The following is a 26290-nucleotide window of genomic DNA, read 5'->3' as shown; positions in this document are numbered from 1 at the left end:
AGGCGTGATGTCACGAGGCGTGACCATATATGAAGGCGTAATGTGACAAGGTTTTCATAGAAAATGCGACCTACAGTTGCAAATCGCAATAATCATAATGATTATTGTTATCATTAACACATGCTCTCCTACTTGTTTGTAATCTTATGAAGCAGGCAGTCAAGGCCATGCAGCATTTTGGATTCAGTGATGAGTATCTGTATTTAAAATGAACTATATCAAGTTGAATATTTGCAAAACAGTTTAGTAGTAGGCAGCAGCCTGACTGTCACCATGTAAAACAGAACCTTAAAGTATACTGCACTCTTGTGGCCAGAGCTACAGAAACAATTCAAATGGCTCCTAGCCTCCTACAACAATCCATACACTCTTGGATAGATTGACACATTTTATTATAGACAGAAGATAATGCAATGCGATAATTTGACTCAATTGTTTCTCTCTCTCTCTCTCTCTCTCTGGAGATGTTCCCCCTCCCTCCTCCTCCTGTTTATGAAGCCTAGTGACTTTAGTATTAAAGGGATATTTCACTTTCAAAAAAGCTTTTGGTCACTTTATCGTCTAGTCTTATGCGAACACCCCAGACAGTTTTTAAGTTGCTCGATTCAGTATGTAGATACCGCCCGGTAGGCCTATTTGATATTAATTTTAGATGCCCCGCCGCCTTCCTATACAAACCCATTATAACTTCAAACTCCATTTTAACCATGATTGATTCATCAAAAACTATATATATATATATAGATAGATAGATAGATAGATAGATAGATAGATAGTGGCAGCGGTGGCCGAACGGATAGCGGCGCGGTCTAGATACCGGAAGGTTCCCAGTTCGAACCAGCCGTCCGACACGTTAAAATTACCACCGCTGAAATGCCCTTGAACAAGGCATCAACCACTACGATGAAATGTGTTCTATGAGCAGGGCCTGGCTGGAAACAAGTTCTTGAGCTTAGCCCAGATACCCTGGGTAAATATAGATTTCATTTCATTTCATTTCATAGATAGATATATATATATAAGAAAACAGTAAATGACTCACGTATTAGAAGGACAGTATCATTCACCAAAAAAAGATGGGTGTTTTTGATGAATCACTCATGCATGGTTACAATGGAGTTTGAAGTTACAATGGACGGGGCAGCTAAAATGAATATCAAATATGAAAATACTGAATCAAGCAACTTAAAAACTGTCTGTGGTGTTCACTAAGACTGAGTAGGCCTAGATGATAAAATTACGTTGTTTTGTTAAGTTGTTTTGAAAGTGAAATGTCCCTCTTAAGTCCAGAACCTTCTGCCTTCTGCTGTAGAGACAATCTTGCTTTCTTTTCCTCTTTCCTGCCAAGAGTCATGGATATCATGAATATATGTGTTCATTCAGATATCTTTAGATGCATGGTCACGTGTGTGTGTGCGCGCGCGTGCGTGTGTGCGTGTGTGTGATGGGGGGTGCATTTCTGTTTACGCGCGTCCGTTACTTAGTAACAGCTCTGACACTGTACATGGCAACAGTCCGAGACAGACATTCAATCAAGTAGCTGTAGCTTGTGTTAGCGATTTTTTGCCAAGACAAGGAGTTGTTATCTCGAAGGAAATCTCCACTGTCTCCACGTGAGTGAGTTTTATTACTTATTATTAACGTATTATCTCGGTTTTTATACGTTATTGTTCTTATTTGATTTTGTAATGTTTTCATTCCTAATGTTTATTGTTGTTAACAACAATAAACATTAGGCCTACAGGTTTTTTGCTGGGCAAAATGGCATCAAATCATGGATCCCTCGTCAGGGAAGCTACTTTGCTGCTTGATAAATTCAGCGTTGGCAAGCAGTGTTTGGATGACTTCTTAGAAGATGCCTCACAGGCCATGAAGGTAGACAAAAATAATAATACCACAAGAACGTGTGTGTGTGTGTGTGTGCGTGCGTGCGCTTGCATGCGTATGGGCGGGGCTTGTGATTGGACACTGAGTGACTGACTGACTAAACCTTTAGAAATGTTGATGTGGTCTTTTATCCTAGAACGTGGAAGCTGAGGATAAGAGGTTCATACTTTACATTGTCTGTGGCTGTGTTGAGTACAAGAAGTTGCTGGATATAGTAATCAATGTCTTCTATGCTGAACATGGGAGGTGCATATTCAGAGCTGATCGTCACCAGTTTGTCAGTAAGTGAAATTTTGCTAGCAATATAATTTGTGATCACACAAATTCTATTTTGTAATTTCTTATGGTTTTCACCCTGAACAACACTGATATCTGCTTGTTTGTGTTGCTACTTGTTCTTCAGTTATCTGTTACCTTGCCATGTTCATGCAAGATGAACTTGGATTTCCACATTTTAGTAACATTATCAAATCTCTGGACATCAAGAAGATGCACACCGTGAGAAACTGAATTTATTCTGTTTTTACTGTTGCATTGCAAAGAAGCCAAAACTGCATGCCATTATGGTATACACTATCCATATCATGATGCATGATCTGCTACTCTGCCACTCTGACTTTGTTTCCAGTTCCTGACTTTCTTCTTCAATGTCACACACCTAACCACATGGATACGAGGAGAGTGGAGTCAGATCTATGATACTGCCTATGTGGAGAGAAACTGGATTGCACCTTTGCTGAGGTAGGTGGTAGACCTACAATGACATTTGAAAAAGGTCTGGGACTCTGGGTAGCGGTGGGTAGAGTAGTATACCACAGAATGGGATGATGTAAATTGAAGCACACGTCAATCATTGTTGTTGTCCATTAGATGGCGCCCTGGGATAGACGTTCTCTTAGATCAACTTGCTGCCAAGATGTCTCGTGGTGGGGCGCAGGTCAAAAAAGATCCCACCAAGAAGACAACAGAGCCGCAGGAGTTCTCTCTCACTAAACCTAAACCTCGCTCTCTCCTTGCACCCGAGGCCATTCCATCACAGGAAAAACACAAACCAGTCAGTTTTGTTTACATTCAAATCATATAGTGTAAAGTCTCACTGGTGATTTTACTGTGTATCTTTCAGATTTTAATTTCTGTTGTCAATAGTTTATAGTTTCACTATAATAGCATACATTCCGAATAAATCAGACTGTTGTTACATTAATTGTATTATATTGTATTGTATTGTGGTACGTGTCATAATGCTTTGTGTTTCTTTAGGTGCCAAATAGCACTTACAGGCTTCCAAAGGAGATAAAAGCTGTAGAGGAGATCAAACAAATAAACCGTCAAAAGGCTGAGGTAGCTATCACTTTTTCTTAACACCATCATTATGACTTTCTCTCAACATTTGACAGAAGTGATTAATTAAAGTGTCATATAAAGAGTTATACATTTCTGCTGTTTTCTTCCCAAGCAAATGCTCTATGAGGTAAATATCAAACAGTTTAAATGCGCCAATCCACAGAAGTCAGAACACACTAAGGTAGGAACTATTCAGATGCTCAATGTAATTACGGTAAATGTTATGAAGCTACTGAAGCTATGAAGCTATGAATAGCTATGTAGTAGCTATGAGTAGCTATGAAGCTATACTACATTTTGGATGTTTTTCATTGCAGCAGATGAAATAAATGTATGAAACAATAAATTCCAATCCAATTATTGTATGTAAGCACACGGCACACATATGGTTCTTAGATTTATTTGATCAAGTGTTTTGTATTTTTCTATATGTACAGGATGATGTATTGTTTGAATCCATATCATATACATTACAAATATTAAATAGAAATATATTCCTGCAACATATAGTATCCAATCCTTTTTTTAAGATGATGTATAGCCCTATAAACATCAGATGTCCATTAGGCTACATTAAGTTTAATGGAAGAATTATTACTGAATAACATTAAGTTTGGTGAACATTATAATTCAATAGTTAGTAAATCATAATACAAACCTGAATATTTATTTGTTTTCTATTACTTTGTAAACAAATGCTGGGAGGTTGTATATATCGCAGTATACTGCATATAGCAATACCTTCCTTTCGTGTGTTGCAGAATGTGATTTCCCAAATTAGGGAAGATTTAGATTCCAAGCTGAAGTTCAATTCAACTCATTCCTCTGGAGCTCCAGCCACTCACAAGGTAGAGGTACATATAATAATTACATTTACTTTCAATATTTCTGTCAATAGGTTGTTTAGACACTAAACAACATATTGTTTTGTTGAGATTGTGAATTCAAATCAGTCCGATGACTCTGATTAGTCCAGGGCTGAGAGTGAGTTTGTACAAATATTGGTAATGTAAATACCAATCATTTATTTATTTCACAGACACCTTAACCTTTAAATTCAATACATTATTTCAGCAGACTTATATCATTGTTTTATTTGATGGCCTTCATGCTGTCCTAGCATTTGGCCTTGCCCCTTAAAAAGTGGCCTTGCCCCTTAAAAAGTGGCCTTGCCCCTTAAAAAGATCAAATTCCAGGCCTGATCACTATTAAATATTATCACCAAATTCTTTTTTCATGTTTCTCTGGATCCTTCAGACAAACACATGGCAGGTGAAGCTTAACAACACAACTATCCTGAGAGAAGGAGCGCTTTATAACCGCAAGGTGGAGGTGGAGCTTCAAAGGTGCAGTAACATCCATGTATCACTCTTTGCGGTCTTTTCACTGGCAGTAACCAATCAGTTCTATACACCAAATTCCGTCAACCAAAAATAAACAATCCATAAGAGTTAACAACGCATTGCAACGTGATGTGTTGTGTGTTTGTAGATCTGAAATGTATTCGTTGTGTGTATTAAAAGAATGGAGCGTCTGGTGGAGGGGGAAGGTGAGCCCTCCTCTTTCTTACGGTGGCAGAAGGAGATGTGTGACAGGGACCTCCAGGAGTCGTTTGCCCAGGTTGAGCGCAGGCGCCTGGAGGGACTCATCAGTCATGAGGAGGCAGCTATGGCCCGAACACGCATTATGGAGCACAACCAAAAGAACGTGCAGCTTAAAAAGGAAGAGGTTTGTCCATGTAAAGTATGATAAGTGATTAATGATGGATTACCACATTGGCACACCTAAATCTCAGCGATCCTTGGGTTTGTTGTCTTGTAGACTGCTCAGTTGATGCAAAGATATGCTCAGAAGCGGTTGCAAGAAGAAAAGGAAATGAGAGACTTGGTGCAAAAAGTGACAGAAGGACACAAGAATTCAAAGGCAGCCAAAGTGAAGTTGCAGGAGTTCAAGCAACGCATAGGTACCTCACCTCACCACACGCAGGACATGATTCATTTGGGTTTGAATTTGTTTATAGCACCCTGATTTGTATTGTATTCTCCTGAACATTTGTCATGGTCACAGTTAAAGAAGTCTCAGAACAAATTCAAGACCTCCTACGCCAGGCCCTGGAGGAAGCGCAGGCAGAGCTAAGCAGAAAGTTTGAGATCATCCATGAGATCCATGCAATGGAATCTGTTCCGTTCATCAGACACAAGTTTCTGGATGACACAGAGGTGAGTGGAGGAAAATAGTATATATCTGCAGTCATAGCTAGAGATGAAGTACTTCTGTGTCACATGGATATGTTAACTACTCTTAAGCCCAAATCACTGTGGTGTCACAATAACAACAACATTAACTTCCGGGTAGACAACTAGCAATGGATAATTGCGGAGAGTTTATAATTATAATGATAATTATAATTAAACATACAGTATGTAATACCAGTAAGACGCCATGAGGTCACGTGCACGCATCCGCCATATATGAAGATCTCTGTATCTGTCAGTCCTTGTCTATTTTATTTTGAAAGCTTGCCTATCGTGACAGGGTTTAACACATGCGCAGTATGACCGTCAGTCCGCTACGCGTCCGCCATACATGTGCAGTGGGCCACCCTCTACTGGGAAAATCTAGAGGCAAAATCTCAGTTTTAATCAAAGTTTAAAGGAACATATTCAAGTTCAAAGCATGAAAGGTAGCCTGTCTGTGTAGGTGCACTCACGTGGCCACACATGTACAGACAAATGCACGTGCATACCAGCCAGGCTGCATTTGGTTCCCATTATGAGCCATTCAATGGAGTGGTGTGAGTGACTACCTGGCTAGTTTCCATAATTATACATACAATTTGTTACCCATTTGTTACACACAGACAGAGCAGTTTGCCTACTGATGCAGTGCTGCTAGCGACAATATGTCCAAAGCAGAGTCAGGACTTATTATTATACTAAAACATTTAAAAATAATTCACGTGTGTGCTTGTTCCTACTGCAACGATTGAACGACTACACTGAACATAGGCGTTGTAGTAGTAAAAGTAAAGGTAAATGTAATGGAGTCTATATAATTTGTTGTATGACAGAGAAAATACCTGATCTACAAGCTCAAAACATGTCTCCAGCAACACAGGAGCTTGTAGATCGGCTATTGTTTTGTTTACCATACCCATATGAGCTTGTTGCTCCCCGTGTCGTAGACAGCAGGCCATGACTTGTTAGGAGAAATGTCCCTGGCTGAGCTGAAAGAGCGGCTGGCAATCCTTAAGGAAGCAGAACGACATGAGCAGCAGAAGAGACACGAGTGGATTCTGGAGGAGAAACACAACAAGGAGCTGCTTCTGTTGGACCAGCTGGATGCCATTGACCTACACAGGAAAGCATTGAGCCATGCTGCAGCACACAGGTCAGTCTCAGAGAAACATCAAGTGAAATAGACCGTCCACTGCATCCAGAGGTTTGCAGTCTTGTAAACGCACACACACACACACACACACACACACACACACACACACACACACACACACACACACACACACACACACACACACACACACACACACACACACACACACACACACACACACACACACACACACACACACACACACACACACGTGACCATGCATCTAAAGATATCTGAACACATATATTCATGACATCAATGACTCTTGTCTTGGCAGGAAAGAGGAAAAGAAAGAAAGATTGTCTCTGCAGCAGAAGGCAGTGGCTGGGGATGAGAGAGTGCAGGCCCTGCAGAAGAAGTTGACTGAGAAACAGCAAGAACGTCAGAGACAAAGGGAGAATGAGAGGAACAAGGTCAAATCCTCTGAGCAGGCAAATGCACATGCTGTCAAAAATTCACAACACAAAAATGTGAGCATCAAAGCACTTTTAAATGTACTGAAAACTGTGTTGTTTTGACTGTAACATATTTAACATATTTAACATATGTTTTACTCATATTTTACATCATTGTCAGTGCTAAACAAATCATCACTTATTATACTTTTCTGTGATGATGCCAGAAAACCCTGGAGAAGCAGTGCTGGGAAGACTTGGAGCAAAGGTTGGAGCATCAAGTCCAGAAAGAATCACCCAACCGACAGACATACTGTAGACTAAAGCAATAAGCCACAAGAGGGGTGAGGTTACCGGGTATTTTATAATGGCTGAGAGGCGTGGTGAGACTGTCTTCAACCCTCTCAGACATTATAAAATACACAGTACCCTCGGACCTCGCGTGGCTTATTCCTTTTTTTTTTTTACAAACATATAGCAATAATAACATCATAAAACTGTTCCTAATTCACAAAACTAGTTACACTTTCCGCGGCCGCCCACCAGAGCGAGCCACACTTCCTTGTTTACCCCATTGATGCCTGAGGCCGAATCTGGGAACGCCTTCTAGGGCCTGACCTAAGGTTTCTGAAAACCTTCAAATTTTGATTAATTCTTTATTAAATAGTTATGTTATGACCTGGAGTGCCCTGAAAGGCGCCTTATAAATAAAATGTATTATTATTATTATTATTATGTTGCTACATGTATAGCAATAGCTGATGAGACACAGAGAGCGCGCCGGCATCAAGGGTAGAACAACGTATAGGTTGCACCAGGCATCAATGGGTTACTCAGCCATGCAGTCCAGCCAGCCGGTAATAGGAGGCGCATGCTGTCTAAACAAGGCCACCCAGAGCCACCCATTCACAGTCATATGAGCGTGGGTGGTGCTTAGACGCCCGCTACTGCTGGCCAAAAACATAGAGATCTCCAAACTCACCCGTTTGTTTCCATAGCCGCTTGTCACTTTTTTAAAATTGCTTGGCTCCTATATACAGCTTTTGGTCCTGAACTCGTGTCACATTTGGCATTGACAATGAAAGGAGAATTGTGATATGTGTCTGAACAAATCAGCTTTTTGTGGCTACACAAACATTAAATGCCATTGACAATGAAAGGAGAATTTACGTCATTGTGGACGAGCAAATCGGCTTTTCTAAACAGTGCAACTGTTTTAATTCAGCTCAGGGCTTATATATATATCACATAAATTCAGTTGTCATCTTACATGATCATGGTGAAAAGATGAGTTTTGTTAAACATTGTATCATGGTTAAAATATAATAACATATGTTGACAAATTAATTCATGAAGAAGTATATTCATTTTTTATTGGATGATGTACGACAACAAGAGTGCCCCTCACTTAAATGGTAAATGGTGCATTTATATAGCGCCTTTATCCAAGGCGCTTTACATAGATGCATTACATTCACCCATTCACACACACATTCATACACCGATGTCGACGGAAATCATGCAAGGCACCAACCACCACATCAGGAGCAATTAGGGGTTCAGTGTCTTGCTTAAGGACACTTCGACACTAACTCTGGGGGAGCCCGGGTTCAAACTGGCAACCATCCAGCCACTCTACCCCTGAGCCACCGCCTCACTTCACACGGGTGTAATTTTATTTTAGCTCTGAATTGTTTGCATCCCGTTTTAGCCCCTACATTACATTTAGAGTAGACAACTCTCAACTTACCGCAAGCGACCTGTGCCCCATGATAGGATGGTCGGGACACCACCTATCCAAAATCTGCCTAGCCAGGGGCACCTACCTGCAGTTACCCAGCCAGGAACTTCCTGTTGGGAATGATTTGGGAATGGACACTGAAAACTGTATTTAAATGAACTATTAAAAAATAATTTTAACGATGATGAGCTTCCTGGAAGAGTGCAAGAATGAACACTGCTTTCACCAGGAGTGCAGTAGCCCTCCTGTTGATTTTATTTTCCTTTTGCTATTAGGCGTAGAGGAGTGGGTAAAGACCATCTCGGCTAGCTATTCAACTGAATGGCTGTTTGTGTCTTGTTTTGTTTTATCTCTTAGTTTGTGTAAGGGACTAAGATGATTTTCTGTACCGCAAAAAACTAAAACTAAAGTCTGGCTGTCACAAAACAGTCATATCTAGGGACCTCAAAACCTACTCTAGCGAGGCCTTTAACCTTGAACTGGAGAATCTGGATTGGTCCAATGAGCTCGGGAGCACACTAGTCGAAGAAGCATGGCTTGGCTTCAAAACCAAATTTACATCAGTAATAAACAACATGGCTCCTTTGAGAACCATCAGGGTCAAAACCCGCTCGGAGACATGGATGAATTCGGACATACTGCCTGCAATGAAAGCCAGAGACAAAAAATGCTCTGAACTTCTTAAATGCAAGTCCAAGCCAGCCAAACGCTTTGACAGTGATCTCCAAACCCAACTGGGCATCCTAAAAACGCAACGAAACAAGCTAAGAAACATTGTAACTACCATGACCAAATCCGCAAAAAGTAACTTTATCAATGATAAAGCAGAGGAAAACAAAAAATCCTCTGGAGCTCTGGAAGCTACTAAAAAAACAACTAGGCTGCGGTCAGAAACTAAAAACCAGGTTTACAAACATAAACATCAAATCAAACGACATCCTCATCACTGACAAGCTTAATGTAGCTAACTACTTAAACATCTTTACAAACATTGCAACAACGCTGGTTAACAAACTGCCCTCCCACCTTCTACCTTCTACAAAAACCTGATTTTAAACTGGCAATGGTAACAACTGAGGAGGTACTTAAGAAACTGAGTGCCCTTCAACCCCACAAGGCCACTGGCCATGACAATATTCCCTCCAAATTTCTCAGAGACTCAGCCATTTCTATAGCTCCAATCATCACCCACATAATAAACCTCTCCATTACACAGGGACAGGTCCCAGAAAATTTAAAACTGGCCTGCACAAGAAAGGGAGCAAATTAGACCACGGCAACTACCGCCCTATTTCTATTCTAAACTCCACCTCAAAAGTAGAAAAAATAGCCTATGAACAGGTTGAAAAGTATCTTGCCACAAAAAAATGTATGTTCTTGTCTGTCTGGGCTGTGGCTAATCTGGTGAATCATTATGCGTCACATTTCTTGTGCACTGAAAATCTCTCATATTTTTCATTTCACAAATGTGTGAATGCTTTTTTCTTTTTGTAAAATCATAATTTCAGATCCACTAAACACTGTTCAGTCTTGCTTATAGTATAGTGAGCCGTGTGAGATTCATATTTGGACATCAATATGATATGGCAGAGAATTGTGCTCCACTGAACATCTTTCTAGTTGTACTTATCCTTTTACAAATTTGATATAATATGGGGTTTACCATACTGTTATTATATATACATTGAACCATTTTTAATAGTGTTATTTATGGTTTTCTTTTAGACCTTTTCTTTTTTTTAAGATTTTTTGGGGGCTTTTTTGCCTTTATTGATAGATCACAGTAGGTTGACAGGAAATGGGGAGAGAAAGGGAGTGACACGCAGCAAAGGTCGTCGGGCTCGCTGTCAAGGGTGCCCGGACCGCTACCCTAGCCTTCCGGGCCAGCTTTATCTAATCTAAATCTATTTCTATTGGTGACACATTTTGCTGGCTGGGGCTTGAGGGGGGGTTGTCAACCGAAATAGAGTGTCCGATACAAAGTTTTTGTTCAGGGCTACCAAATACCTGTGGCTGGCACTGGCTCACCTCTGAAAACTCCTCATCATTAGGCTCCAGACCCTCAGGGCAGCGCAGCTTAAGAAGTTCTTCTCGTAGTTGGGCTGTGTGCTTCTTAAGTGCGGCAGCATGGTGAGACACAGTGTAGCCAAAGGTCTTGTCACTACTGTACTGCTGGATGTCTGCAATCCACTCCTTGCACTGTGCCATGATCTCTGCCCGTTTCAGGTAAAAGTGCTTGTGTATCACCTCTTTGAAACATGGGGAGGGATTAAGAATCTGCTCCAGCATGGCCCATTTGACAGTGGCCTGCCAAATGTTGGCGTCATACTGGCGGCACTGCATGGTGCCGCTGGGGGTACCACGTGTGGCTTCAAAACCTGGTTCATTGAAGAAAGGCTCAGGCACCAAGATCAGAGACTGCAAAGACACCAGTACCTGTAGAAGGCTTGAGGTCTGTGGGTTCCATTGCTCTTCTGGTCTCCCGGACCAAGTGTTGAGGATACTTAAACATACTTTTCCGCTTTCATAAAGATTAGGGTTGAAGCGCACGCTTTGGCGTCCTGTTGTCTCCAAGTTGAACTGTGGAGGGGAGTTGGGATAATCCTGGGGAAAGAACACATCAAACTCAAAGCAGCCGTTGGCGTATGGAGAGTCAGCTGGGCCTGTGATGAGAACCTTCATGATGTCCAACCTTTCATCGTCACATCGGATAAACACACTGGAGGAGGAGGAGAGAGGCAGAGAGGTGGAGAGGGTGACGGCCTCCTGTGCCAGGCGACGGGCACGAGCAGCACTGTTGGCATCACTGGTATTCTTCACCACAGACTTGTATTGGTAGTTGACGTGGAATACCAACTTCTCATCGTCGTCTTCCGATACCATATCAACCATGTTGAACTGGAGCTCCTTCATGGCAGAAACATATTTCTCGGCCAGGGAGCGTAGTTTCAACGGGGTTTTGGGTCGGATCGACACCTTTTCCTGGTTGGCCTGCCGTAGACTGGTGGTGGCAGCGCAAACTATCTCAGCTGTTCTCTGGATGTCTGACACCAGCAGTGTCAAGCCCTCGGGCTCTGCATCTAAAATATCCGTCTTCACCACACCTTTGCTCTTGTCTTTCTTTGACCTAAGGCAGTTGGTGTACATGTCTATGCAGGTCTTCATCTTGGCCAACAGCATGCTTATGGAAGTCTGTCCCTCTGAACACTCCTGTTCTTCCTCCTGCACAGGATCACTGGACAAGGGAAGCAGTAGAGGCACAAGAGCCGAGCAGGTACAGATGGCCCGCAGCAGCTCCAGCAACATCTGATACAGGGGCACGTGGCGAGCCATGTCCATCACAGAGTCATTGCGTAGGTAGGACAACATGACAGGAATGAGGCAGGACTGGTTGAGCACCTCCTGCAGCATCGAAGGCCAGGCCATGCTGCTGTGTGTCCTGTTTTCCCCTATAGGGACATCGCCACCATGGCTACCTGCAAAGTCTGCTGGGTTGAGGTAACTGGCCAGCACCTGAAATAGGCAGATGACATGCTCCTCTTCCAGACGCTGTTTGGTCAGAGACTGCTCTTGGTCCCAAACAGACTCTGTGGACCCAGAATTGAAGCCTGTTCCCTTGGCCCAGTACAGCTTTTGCTCCTCGGTGGTGCCTACCCCATAACCATTGGACACCTGCTCAGAGATGTTGGCTCTTGCATTTGGGACGTTAGGGGTGTGATGGCTGAGGGCCGAGAGGCAAGATACGATGAAATTGATGGCACCGATCTCAAGGGCCTTGTGACGCAGCAGTACACCATCATCTGTGGTAAGGGGAGTGCTTCTTAACAGTTCCTGCAGCACATGGAATGGCAGCGTGGGCAGCACACTGGCTGATGGAGACTTAAAGATGTGATTCCCCTCTCCATCATCTGTGATGCCCAGGACCAGACGCAGCAGGCACTGAGCATGCTTCCTCTCCTTGAGCAATAGTACCTTAGCATAGCCGGGTAGCCGTAGAAAGAGGCCGAAGGCGGCTAGTGAGTGCGAGAATACTGCACTCCCCTGCGGTATGGTATCGGGGTGGACCATGGGAAGCCTCTCTGCAATGAGGGACAGGCCACCCATGCTGGCGAACACCTGCAGTGGTGACTCAATTGGACTGGTAGTCTCCAGCAGGGACTTGTCGATGGCTGTGTCTGGGCAGTCGATCAGTGTCATGGGTTTGTTCTCGGGGCAACTGCTCGGCATGTCACAGTTCTCCACTTTCTCTGTGCATATCTTCAAGGAGTCTGTCTTAGAGAGGCCAGGGTTGGAGATGACCTTGGAGCCCAATTTGACTGTCATGTCAATGGATCGGTAACCCAGTGGCAGCTTGCGGTTGTACAAGAGGGTCAGCAGCTGGGCCAAGGTCATGTCCACTGGGAGAGGATGATCTGGAAGGAGTTTGTGGTAGAGGTGGAAGACGGGCACGCTTATGGTTCTGGCAGTTGGGACAATACCAGACAAAGTGGTCATCTGAGAAACAGACTGCTTCTTCATGACTTGTCCCATCGTAGATGGTGGGCTAGTAAGTGTGGATAGGACATGCTTAGACTGGGACTGTAAACCTGAAGCCACAACACCATTGGAGCCATCTTGGAAACTACTGTGGGCTTTCATGTTTGTTTCTTTTTTACCCTTTTCCCCCATGCTTATCTTCTTTGGTTCTTTCAGTTCATTAATCAGTTTGGCTGTAATGCTTGGGGTGTCTGATACCTGGTCTAGGACCTCTACCAATGTGGTGGAGATGGGCAGATGGAGGGTGCGGTACTTGTGGCCTGCTGCATACATAGGGTGCTGAATCACATGGTTGGTGCAGTTTATGCGTCCTTTGTACAGTGGACAGGGAGACTGGACAAAAACGGTGACTTTCTCGTCCTTCAACATGAGCTGCAAGAAAAGCTTGCGGCTGAAGCCCGAGATGTTGCCAGAAACGGGCACATTCCCTCCCTGGGGCAAAGGTTGGAAGATCTCACACAGCAGCTGTGCCATAAGCCGCTGGTTGTTGGGGTGGCAAGAGATGCACTGCATGAAGAATTCCACAGTGGCGTTCTCCAGAGTGGTCCTCTGCTGAGTGGTGAGTTTGCCAGCCTGGCCTGATGACACCAATGAGTAGCAGGACGCCAGATGTTGAGGCTGGGGTGGTAGCGAGCATGTGGCTCCACCCACACTCATTGCCCGAGTGCAGCTCATACCTTCTCTGGCTGAATTAGTATCCGTGCTGGCACTGGAGTGGCACAGCAGGAAGAGCAAGGCTGTCCACAGTGGGCTTACTTCCGGTCCCCCTAACCAATCTCTCATGGTGTGATTGTTCCCCACTTCTGTCAGGAAGCAAAGCACTGGGATGGCCAGCTCTACAGACAGAAGGGACATGGCCGAGGAAGAGTGGTGATGGTGTTGCTGTTGTTCAACCTGGGAGGTGGCAACTGCGGGCAGACGCAAGTCGGCACTGGCTAGGAGGCCACAGCAGAGCTGGTACAAGCTCTGAACCAGCAGTGAGGGGAAGCCAGAGTCTAATAGCTGCTTAATGGCTCCCGGGGACTGAGAGGTAGCTGCTAGCATCGCCAGTTGTGACTCGGACAAATTAACTGCCGGCCTTGCGTGCTTCGAGTCATCTGCGAGTCCTGCAGAGGCGGCTGCATTGGTGTTGGCATAGTGCTGCTTCTTGCCATCATTTCTCATGGAGAGGTGGTGCTGTTTGGCCTGGCAATGGCTGGTACTGGGTGCCACAATGCCCATCCAAGACATAAGCAGTGAGAAATAATTTGGGTTGATGTGGCACATGGAACACAGGAGGCTATCTAAAGCCTTTTTCATCACCTTGTTGCAGGGCAGTGACATGGACCAATTGTACAGCAGCTCAAAGAGCTCACTATTCAGCAGCACAGGGAGGTCATAGTTGACAGGCAGCTCGTAGCTGTGCCACAAGATGGCCGCAACACAGTGGAGGTGGGAGGGTGATGGCATGAGGAGGCCATACTCCTTTAAAGAGGGAGAGGCTGAACAAGGGCCTGTGTAGCCAATGGGACCACTCCATTTGCGGGCCGCCACCCGTGATGAGTCATGGACCCACTGTAGAAGTGCCTGAAGCCTGACTTTTGTGCCAGTGTCCTGGGTAGTACCAAGCTGGTAAAGAATGTCTATGGTGGTATCTGAGGAGAGACCATCGAGCCGTCCAAACATTAAGGGACTGTTCAGATTAGTAGGGTCAGTCCCGGAAGCAGAACAGTTCCTGAGAAGGATGTCAATAAGCTTGAGCCCAATGGGGGTGGACTGCAGGCCTATCGCAACCATCACCACCTCAATTTTGGATGAGTGCATGCCACAGTAGGGCGACATCAGCAGGGCGGCACAGGTCTGCAGCAAGTTGGTGGTGGGCGCTGCAGCACTAGCCATCATGGCCTTCATGTCACTGACATGAGTCAGACAGTGGTGAAGCAGGTGCAGCCAGCCAATACTGGATTTGGAGACCTGGTCCTCAGAAGGCAGGAAGGGATTGACAGAGGCGGAGGACGTTCTCCCAAACGCAGTCAGTCCCAGGAGTTTGATCTGGGACAGGCCCAGGGTGCTGGTATCACGGGGCCGATGGAGCCTCAGACACACGGCTGAAGCCACCTCTGCCTTCATTAACTGGATCTTGATGTAGGTTAGGCCACTGGTTATAACTGCCGTTGAGAGGGGCAGCATATTAACCCCATCTGCACTAATCTCCACAGAGACAGAGGAAGGGCAGGTGACTAGAGGTTGGATGTGGACCTCCTTCAGCAATATGGCGGCAGGAAGGTGGATGGTGAAGTCAAACCATGTTTCTTCAGGCTGGAAGGTGTAGTACCATGGAGCTGAGTACTGGTAACCACGTTGAAGGAGAGGAGGTGTAGCCTGGAGCAGGACCTCTGCTGGCTGGGCTGTAGAGCTGCTGCAGGTAATGGTGCCTAACGGAGAAAAGTTGTGGAGTCCCTCCGAGTTGTCAGGCTCTGACAGGATCCTGCCTATGGCTTTAAGGCTGTTGTCTGTTGCCTTTCCTGGAGCATAATCCAGGAACTTCATGATGGTGGACACCATGCTGCATGATGTGTTGACAATGGCCCGTGTGCTCGTCACCATGTTTTTACAAATCAACTGGACACCACCCATGTCATGGAAGGTCTTGAGAGCTTCGCTGGTATCTAACACTTGGAGAATTAACCACAGCAGAGGTTCAGACAACAGACAGGTAGACAGAGAACCCTGTCTTCCCATGTAGCCACAGGCCATGTATGTGAGGATGGGCTGCAATGTGACCTGGACTGAGGTGGCCTTCTTGCTGAGGGTGGTGAGGATGGTAAAGAGGCCATCGCCCACAGAGACATCTAGACCACCATGGAAGTTCTCATGTTTGGTCAGCTGGAGACAACTGGCTCCAATGATCATGGCCATGGTACTGCTGCTACACTGGCCGAGAGCTGAAAGCATCTGACTCATTACCTGCTGATTGGCAAGGACCAAGTCAGCCACACCTGCCAGAGGTCCCTGATTGGTAGTGGACCCTCCAGCTACACCTTCTTTGCTGCTGTCAGCTGGACTGTTGACAGCCGGTGGCAACCGCCCGCTTAACTCCCTGTCCCCGGACAGGGGCAGCTGCACCAGCATGGTGACCAGCTTGAGTAGGTTAAACATCAGCTGGTCACGTGTGTTCTCACTGCAGACAGTCTTGGCTTTGCATGGCTCAAAGTTGTTGGTGACAAGGCCTTCAAAGCAGGAGCGGGCGTCTACCGAGCTCTCCAAGCTGCTGAGTGACACCACCTTATCCGAGCACAAAATGTAGTGGTGCACCAAGAAGATGATGGACTCGATAACGGAGGAGATAGTGCTGACTGACACCACCTCGAAGTTCTGCTCCAAGGTGAGCTCCAGCAGCTTGACCTGGGCATCCAGAGGACCCTGGCCTGACTGAAATGGACCCCTCTCATTGTAATCCTGTACAATGCACATCCTGTGTAGGAGCTTCAGCAGGAACTCGCTAAACATCTGCGGGCAGGTGGATGACAGGTTCACCTGTAGGCGGGTGAGGAATTCCTGCATAGCCCGGGTGGCTGTGGGTCCCACCTGGGAGCTGTGTTGGCTCTTTCCATGGGGGTTGCTACCGGAGAGGAAGCTCACTAGGACATGGACCAGTGTGGGGTCGGACACCATCTGTTGAGCTGTGCTTTCAGGACTGTTGCTGGTGGAAAGTGTTGAAAACTGACCACAGGCTGGCATGTTTGTCATGAGGGTGAGTGAGTGCAGAACCAGACACCAGGTCTTCAGGGAAGTGTTGGGATAACAAGCCAGCACGGCAAGGAAGCTGCTGATGGATGCTTGGTTGAGTGGGATGGCGGGCACTCGGCTGGCATTGAACAAGATGTCAGAACCACTCTCTTCATTACCATTGCAGGGGTTGAGGTGAAGGTTCAGCCACAGCTGCAGCAGGGACTCAAACTGCACATGGTGAACTTGAAGCATGGAGAACAGCTTGTTGAAGCAAGAACTCAGAATGGGGATAGAAGAGTCCTGCACCATTATCAGGCTGCTGCCAGGAGAAGCTCCCTTTTGCAGCCCGCTCTGCAGGGAGTCATCTGTCCCATTGGAGGGCTGGGCCACTATGAGTGAGGTTGAACTGAGGGCTTTTAGGATGGAATCAGCCTGCAAATTAGCGATCATTTTGAGTGTCAACTCTGCTTGCTGTTCCAGCCCCACTTCCAGGCGGGAATCCAATGCTTGTGACACAGAGACGAAGGGAACTTGTGTATCAGACTTGGTGCTATCAACCTTTCCTATGACCTTTCCTGGGGGGTATCCCCCGTATCCTGCATACATGTGAGATGGGTGAATAAACTGACTATAGGCTCCGCCCAAGCTGTTAAATGGGTGATAGGCTACGGGATAGCTGGGATAAGTATCATAATCATCATCATCATCATCATCGATGACCTGGTTTTGCGTGAGCAAAGATGATAGAGGTGGAGCATCTGTGATGATATCGGGTGCAGAGGCCTCTTCGATGTGTTCCACCAGGGGAATGGGCGCAGGCTGGGTTAGTGAGTTATCTGAGTCATCTTTGTCATCCGTCTCCATCAGAGTCCCGGACCCTGACGAGGAAGGTTCCCCTATCCCTTCACCTACTGCCCCTTCGTCCATCACATCCAGGGAGCCTGTTGACAACAGCTCACCTGCCAGGATGTCCTGCAGCATGCAGGTGAGTGAGTGTTGGGCCCAGTCTCCTCCCCAGGAGATGTCCACCCGGTTGAAGTCTGTCCCCACCAGGAGGAGCAACAGGCGCTCCAGCTGTTCCTCCGACACCACTTCACACAGGTGGATGGTGGGCTGGGTGGAGTTGGCTATCCTAGCTAGGACCTTGCAGACGAATAGCAGCAGGTCGGTGTGGCATGTGAAGTCCATCGAAAGCAGGAAGAGTGCCAGCTTCTGCACAATGGAAATGCAGTGCTCACGGGCCAGTGTGAAGGGCAGAGGCTCCTGTTTTGGGGCCTCCTTGTCCATCGTGGCCTCCATATGCAGTGTGAAGCGGGGACATTCGGCCATATGCCGCAGACGAATCAGATCTTTAAAGTGCTTCAATGTGGCCTGTTCGAGGTTGGCCTGCTGCTCCACTGGGAATTTATAGGAAGAACCTTTGTTACTCTGGCTCTCAATCTGCTCTGAAGTTTTCTGTTTTGATTCCAGGGTACTGTCCAGGCTACTGTTGCCATTGGTTGATGTGTTGAAGTTAGACTGCAGGCCGTTGTTGATTAAACTCCACTGGTTACCTGTGTAGGTTACTGTTAGGCTACTGTTGCCATTGGTTGATGTGCTGGAGTTCTTAGACTCCAGACTGTTGTTAATGAAACTCCACTGTTTGCCTGTGATGGTCCTGTTTCTGTCCTTCTTTCCAATGGGCTTTTTAGCACCTGCAGTCTCATCATCCACACTGGCCACATAGTCCAACAGTTTGGACACTAGCATCACCACCCAGCTGATCATGGGAATGTCCAGCACACTTTCGGTCCTCTGCTGGGTGGCAGTCAGAGGCTGCTGTAAAGGAAAGAGCAGGCTGTCCAAGAGGCTGAGCTGGCCCTCTAACACACTGCTGTTGCTGAGGGATTTTTGTCCAATGCAGATCAGGAGCCTAAACACCCTGTCTTGGGGAAAGAGGCTCTGCTGTTCAGAGTTGTACAGCTCCTGCAGAATATTGGAGAGGAACTGGCCCCACCAGCGATTTCCACCACACAGCTGCACCAGCAGCAGGCCCGCAGGCAGGCGGATTTGGGGTGTACCACTGATGCATAGGTGCTTGAAGAGCTCCTCGCAGGCCTGAGCATGGAAGGTGCTCTGGAGTACCGAGGGTACCAAGTGGCCATTGTTGGTGTGCATCAGGCTGAGCATCGTGTCCAGCAGGTAGCGGATGATGGTCCTCAACTGTTCGGTGGAAGAATTATGGATCAGCTCCTCCTGTGCCTCTGTGGTGGTCATGGCCCCGGAGCCAGGAAGCGTTTTGCGTCTGGCACCCAGTGACACACGAACCCTCTGGATGGCATGGTGGGCCAGGTTAAGTTGCAGCTTCAACTGGATGCAATCCTGGTAGGCAGAGAAGACACGCTGGTCCTCTTCCATGACCTTAGCCGTTTTGCGCAGGAAATACTGGGCATTGTTGGCACTGTTAAGGGGTGGCACGTTGATATTCTGAAGCAGCGTTTCCAGCCGGTGACACGCTAAGTTATACCTGCACTGGATGTCCTCCTGTTGTTTCCCCATCATGGCCAGGTTTTGGTCCGCATCTGGCTGGCTGGCCACCTCACTCTCTCCTACAAGTGGGTCATGCATCAACTTCAGCTCACTCTCCCATGGAAAGATGTAGGTGTGGCCATAGTAGAAGCCCAACGGGATCTTGACCTGGGCATTAGTTCTGCCAAATTGTGCCTGGGCATTAGTGCTGGCATACTGTCCAATGACAGTAATCTTCATGAATCTGCAGACCGGCGGTGGCAGGAGGTCATGCAGAATGAGGGAGTGGGTGCTGATGTCAGTAGCTACCACCAGTCTGCGAATGTCCACTTCCTCACCTAGCGTCCATATGTCTATAGACAGAGATGCCAGGTCCCCACAGGTGGGGATCAAAGCATCAGTCAACAGCACAGGACGTCCAAAGTCCAGTGTCACAAACCGGCAGAACTGGGATGACAGGTGATCACGCTGGCGTGTGCGTTCAATGATGATGGACTGTTGTGGAGGCTGAAGGAAGTGTGAAGCTCCCAGACCACTCTGTATGGGGTCCGGTTTGGCTTTCTTTTTCTTAGGTGCAACCATATTGAGGCCTGGTGGTTGGTACTCAGGACCGAGGCTGTCCTCAATAAGGTCTAAGGCCTCATCTGGGGGGATGTAGGAGGGCATAGCCGGGAAGCCTTGTGGTGCAGAAGCGATCATGGCAGAGATCATGGCAGAGTGGTTGACATATGTTGGAGGCCAAGAAGGGGTGGTCTTGACCTCCAACTTAGCCTTCTGCTGCTGCTCCAGTTTATGCAGCTGCTGTTGATTCTCCTGCAGCACCTGGAGTTGCTGCTCGGCAGACTCCATGTTATTGGACAGCGACTGAAGCGCTACCTGGGAAGCTGAACTCAGTGCCATCGAAGCCTCACCCACCGTACCCGCAGATATACCGTCCTCTGTGGGTATTACGCCAAATGTGCTCACTGTGGATATGCTGGCATCATCATCATGCTCCACTCGTGTACCATTACTAGCAGAGATACACGTGAAGTGAAGAGGCTCTGCCTCCAGAAGGCCTGTCAAGGCTGTGAAGCTACCCTCAGCTGCTGCACAGCTGCTCACCTTTCTGTTCCCTGAGATGATGTCAGAGAGGTCGATATTATCAGACTGGACTCCAATGTTGCTGTTAAAGACATTCTTACAGGAGGAGCCACTGACCTCCAGGTCAAAAAGCACTGGGTCAAAGGGAGAACTATACAGATCATATCTGGTCTGCAACAACGCCTCTAGTGGAGTGAGGCGGTCCTGCAGCTGGTGGGACACGGCGGTAAGCAGGGAGGCACAGGCTGTGCTGCAGCCTGCCAGGTCCTCCTCCTTAATGTAGTTCAGCAGCACAAAATACCAGAATACTGATCCACCTGTTGCTGCCGCAGGTAAGTAAGGCATATTGTCAAGTAGAGCTTTCAGTAGTCCCATACTGAAACCCTGTTGACTCTGGTCCCCTTGTCCATTGCTAATGCAAAGGGCAAGAAAGCGGGCACATTTGTGAGCTATACTCCGACCGGCCTCAAAGAAGCACACCCGCACAATGTCAGACAGCCTTCTCTGAGTTTTGGCCAGAAAGCCCTCCTTTCCTTCTCTCAGACTGCCAGCCAGCCAGCACAGAATGTCAAGGATGAGGCTCTGGGCATGCTCTGTGCTTGGGCCCTCCTCTGCCTGCTTACACAGCGCATTCATAAGCTTCTCATGGAAGTCTGGGAACTGCAACAGGGCACAGCGCTGGACTCCTTCTTTGGATATGGATGTCTTCTTGAATGACCTGACTGTGATCGACACCTCTTGCAGTACGTCACAGCCATGCAAATTGTCGTTTTTCAGCGTCAGGGTTTCAGCCTTAGATGTTGAGACCTTCTCCATGGAGCCCTGTTCCTTCTGCAGCAGGTTGGAGAGTGAGTGGGACTTGGCGCTGGGCGGGGACATTACAGGCTGCAGAGTCTCCTCCTCCATGCCTTTGTTGCTCACCTCCTTGATATGGACCAGGAAGGACCGATACTTTCCCCCTGCCATTCCTTTAATGAGCTTGGGGCTGGTGAGGCTGAGCATGCCTGCACGTCCAGAGAGATCAAGGCCGCTGGCAAGCCATACTGGACCACACAGGATGTCCTCCTTATGGTCCTCCAAGAATGGGCAGAATCCGGAACCTGTCGTGTTCGTGTCGTCCATGTCTTCTGTGATGTCATGCAGAAAAGATTGTCTGTTCTCCCCATTGGAAGAGAGGGACAGTGGTAATGATATATGTTTATCCATTGCCGTGGTGCTCTGGACTTTAAGCCTGCAGGCTTTATTCTTCAGCAAGGTGACCTGAATATTAGAAATAATGTTGGTGACATTGGCGTTCATAACAAACTTGAAATCCACATGACCCACCATGCAGGCCTTGGGTAGAATCAACTCAAACACGTGCTCATCCCAGCTTGAGCTATCACTCTGGAGCCTCCAGGTGCAGGTGTGCCGATGGTGAAGGTGCTGTGGGCGGGGCATCTGTTTCTGCTGCACCTCCACCCAGCAGGTGGGTACAACGGAAGAGAAGCAGGGTGTCAGTGTCTCGAAGCGTGTCAGCTCCACCAGTGACATCAGGCTCTCCATGCTCAGTTCTTGGTCCACCAGGAGTTCCACTCCAGCTGGAGAGGGCATGGGTCCATCAATGAACATGTCACCATCATCTAGATCATCACACATACCTCCAATTTGAAAGAAATTAAGTTCTCCGCCTTTTGTGCATGCACAAAGGCGGTCGGTCCCAGAACAATAGGTGACGGAGACAAAGGGGTCCGCCTCTTCTGCTGACCCCTCCCTCTTGGGTGCCTCCACCTTAGCCAGGACCAGGAAAGTGGACAGGTCCAGGATCAAAATGTTCCCTGCTTGTGTGGTCATAACTACTTGTCCAAGGCCTGCCACCTCCATTTGCTTGCTCTCGTCTTTGGTGGAATTGGACATGCCAGTGGCTCTAGTTGTGGCTGCAGTCACTGTTCCAGGCCCACCCAATATTGCAGGGCCAATGCCAGTCCCGAAGGTGGTGCTGTATTTGGGGCTGGGTAGAACCTCTGTGGACTTCTCGCTTCCATCTAGCACATCTGGAGGGAGCACTATGAGAGAGGTGATAGCATCATTTGAGTCCTGGATGTGCTTCACCTTCACAGGCTCCTCATCCAAGGTGAGGATATGCTTCGAGTAGTTGAGCTTGTAGAGAACCAGGTAGCCCCCTCCGCTTCCACCACTCGGGGGCCTCTGTTGTTGCTGTTGGTTAGCTTGGGGGGAGATTAAAAGCATCTGGTGAGGGGTGCCACCCAGGTCGTGGTGGAGTTGGTGGGCCTCCACCCCACTGGCCATAAAGTGGATGGAGTCACTTTTAGGCTGGCTGCACAAGTGGCTGAGATTATTGAGAGCCTCTACTTGATTGATGCTGCTGAGGGACTCAATGCTGCATGGCTGTAGGCCCACCAGAAGATGAACTCCATCCCAACAGGGAGTGATTGAGTCCACATACAGATTCTCTTCTTCAATCTGTTTGGGCAGCTTCAGGCATTGTACCAAGGTTGGGCAGGGAGGGGCAGAGGGGGTGCCTGGGAGAGGAAGAGGGGGAGCCATGAGGCCGCCCTGACCCAGTGCAGCCCAATGGCTGTCCATATCGCCATATTCATATTCCCCAAGATTATCAGTTGCATTTGCCAGTTGGTTGTCCGGTTGTTTGGTCTTGATACTGTAGAGCAGCAGCACAGGCAAAGTCCTGCGCATGACCGGTTGGATGGAAGGGCTCAGAGGTAGGGACCGAGCTAAGCTGGGGGAGCCCAGGATGTCTGAAGCTGGGGCAGGAGGCGGTGTTCCTGCCAGTAAGGAGGTTGCTGAGCGGTAGCTGAGCAGCCCTCCAGCCAGCAGGCATGGGGAGGGAATGTTTTGTTTCTCAGAAACCTTATCTTTGATTGTATCTTCCAGCACACTGGCCACTGCCTCCCATTGGAGATTCTCAGGCTTCTGCAGCACACTCAGTGCAGTCACTCCCAGGCTTACCTCCATGGTCTGCTGGGAAGAAGGCTGGTCTGTGATTGCCTCTGACATGGGTCTACTGTCCGGGTACTCCAACTGGTCATCACTGCCTGATTCTAGTTTGGGGAGATCAGACTGGCTCTGCTTGTTGCCACACATCTGCCTCAGGATGGCCGGGTCATACTGGTTGATCTCAAACTTGCAGTGCACCTTCATGACCTTGGACACGTCCCAGATGCAGATGTTGCCCTTCTTGGTGGCGGCTGCCAGGAGGTTGGGGCAGCTGCCGAAGCCATAGCACACGATCTTGTCAGAGCCATCAGGGCTGCTGGGGAACTGGGATGGGCTGGTGGCCATTGTCACTGACAGTGGCACATTTTGCGTATGCTCACCCTTCACAAATGGACAGTTAGGGGAATGACGCCCATGTTCAGACAATGGCTCATCAGTGGGCTCCCACTGGACTAGACACACATTGCATGTGAAACACATCGTTCTGTCATCACCTGGGTAGGAAGACACCTGGTAGAATCCTGCTTGGGCAATGGCATCAGGGTGAGCCCACCTATAGCTTGCATGAGGCCATGACGTGAATGTCTCCCTCCTGTTAGCCTCGCTGTGCATCAATGACTGATCTGCAATATAATTATATGCTGTGCCAACCCCCAGCTCTGGTCTAGCACTGGGCAAGAGGTAGGAGAGCCTGTCCATAATGGACGAGGCCACAGACAAGGCAGCTACATTCTGATTGGTCTTCAGCTCAGTGACAATGGCACCAATGACAGGCTTCAGCATGTTGTGAGGCAGATGGAAGGTCAGCACCACCCACTTGGCTACTTTATGATTGGCTGCTGTCTCGTGCAAAATATTCTTCAGACCTTCTTCGAGTTGGGTGATGAAGAGGTCGTATCCCTGGGTTTTGGACACATCAATCTTCTGACAAGCCACCAACATCTGCTGGGCCGCTGTGATGGGTAGCTCCAGCTGGACCATGTCCTCAGGCTTGGTCACAGGAGCCTGTAGGGCAGTTTCCAGCAACAGGATGCCATTTAGGTCCTTTCTGCACCCGACTGCATAGTCATCCACAAAAAGCACCTTGTCCACTGCAGGCAAGTACTGACACTTGACACGCCCCCCGGTTTTAGCATTTAAAGCTGATGAAGTCTGGAGAATGGCCCCCGACGTGCCGTCAATTACTTTAATGCTGCCACGGCTGGTAACGGCTAGGATAGCATTAAGGGCTGGGTGATAAGAGAGGCTTTGTAGACCCTCCTCATCGCAACACAGGTAACCATCTCTCAGTACGGTCCAGTCTGAGGAGGTGGATGAGCTGGAGCCCAACAAGGTCTTGGCTTCCATTCGTTTTCTACCTCCTTCCCTTCCCTTCCCTTCCCTTGTCCTAGGGATCCCAGTTAACACAGGAAGTAATATTGATCAATCCTAAAGGCTACCTTGATCAGTCTTCTGACACTGCTTCTCTGCCCCGTCACCACAGCTCTTCACTCTTCAGGTTACAAATAATTAATCAAAGATTCCAGGTTTCGGCATTGGACTAGTAACAAACTAGTAAATGTCTTCTTGGTTCTTTAATCTATCTATATATGTCTTTCTTTGACAAATACAAATCATATGCTCATCTTCAAACTTTATATATGCTGATTAGGCTGGTTGGCCTGACATCACACACAACACAGCCAGCATGCCTAACAACACCAATTTACACAGGCACTGTTGCAGTTCGTCCAATGCTAAGAGCCTGTTTTATTTTCCATTTAAATAATAAAAGCAGTTTGTAAGATGTGTTTTGTATGTTCAGCAGCTGACCATGCAGACCTTACATCCTGTAACTAATTACCCTGCATTGTGGAGCAAGTGATTTACTGTATAGTGGCTGCATATGGAGCCAAAGTTTGATCAAACATATGGCGGGAGCAAACTGTCATGAATTAAGGTTGAAAGATAAATGCTGTCTAAATTATTATTTTACAATTCAGGTGAAGTACCTCTTTAATCTTTATGATTAAGACACATTTTATTTAGACAGCCACATAGGACTAAACTGACTAATACTATACATCATAAGTTTAGTCAATATGTGGCTGTCTGCCTAAATAAACCTGTGTGCCGACTGAAATGCCAAAGTGAGAAATCGAACGAATGTAACCCCTCCCCTAACCTCTCGTCACCAGGCTTTCCACTCAGAGCCATAGAGTAAGACAGAGTTACGACATTGAGGGGGCAGAAAACAGTCTGGTCACGTGGTTCATGTACTCACGCAAGCCCATAGCATTCCGCAAACTTCCGGTTGTCCCCATTCAATACTTGTAATACTTACAATAGAAGTCTATGTAGAAGAGCCTGGCCCCATGAAGTTGTAACTCTGTTTTACTCTATGGCTCTGCCTCGGAGGAAAGCCTGGTCTCACTGCATCCAGACAGTGGAGTCACGAAGATGCCAAAAGCCGCTCGTGGAGCGGATTATATCGTTATGTCATGTTGTAGTATTGTTTTGTAGTCATCAGGCAGGAACCATCATCTGGAACTTCCTTTCCCTCAAACCGGAAGAATAACAATAAAAGCTCTTGTAGCCTGCAGCTTTTATTGAGAAAAATCAGTTTGAGGTTCCAGATTGATGGTTCCTGCCTGATGACTACAAAACAATACTACAGCATGACGTAGCGATATCATCCGCTCCAGACCGGATCATATACCCGAAAAGGAATGCTGCCCAGGCTATCCCTCCTCCGACATCA

General features: G+C 47.3%; 2 protein-coding genes across 2 annotated transcripts; one reads left to right on the top strand and one right to left on the bottom strand.

Moving 5' to 3' along the window:
• Window positions 1-1761: 1761 nt before the first annotated feature.
• Window positions 1762-7400, top strand: cfap99 (cilia and flagella associated protein 99; the record flags this gene model as incomplete). The annotated part of the gene is made up of 15 exons (XM_079528230.1): window positions 1762-1875; window positions 2024-2168; window positions 2291-2385; window positions 2516-2628; window positions 2758-2941; window positions 3148-3228; window positions 3344-3412; window positions 3993-4079; window positions 4489-4577; window positions 4755-4959; window positions 5053-5194; window positions 5299-5450; window positions 6416-6621; window positions 6899-7091; window positions 7244-7400. 15 exons carry the CDS (start codon window positions 1762-1764, stop codon window positions 7346-7348), a joined length of 1980 nt encoding a protein of 659 aa, XP_079384356.1. The 3' UTR covers window positions 7349-7400.
• Window positions 7401-10650: 3250 nt separating this feature from the next.
• Window positions 10651-24897, bottom strand: LOC306941870 (dual E2 ubiquitin-conjugating enzyme/E3 ubiquitin-protein ligase BIRC6-like; the record flags this gene model as incomplete). The annotated part of the gene is made up of 1 exon (XM_079527507.1): window positions 10651-24897. One exon carries the CDS (start codon window positions 24895-24897, stop codon window positions 10651-10653), a length of 14247 nt encoding a protein of 4748 aa, XP_079383633.1.
• Window positions 24898-26290: the final 1393 nt, after the last annotated feature.

The sequence above is a fragment of the Electrona antarctica genome (assembly GCF_951216825.1).
Source record: "Electrona antarctica genome assembly, chromosome: 18".
NCBI lineage: Eukaryota > Metazoa > Chordata > Actinopteri > Myctophiformes > Myctophidae > Electrona > Electrona antarctica.
Note: the sequence above shows the minus strand (reverse complement) of the source record. Positions and strands in the feature narration are given on the sequence as shown.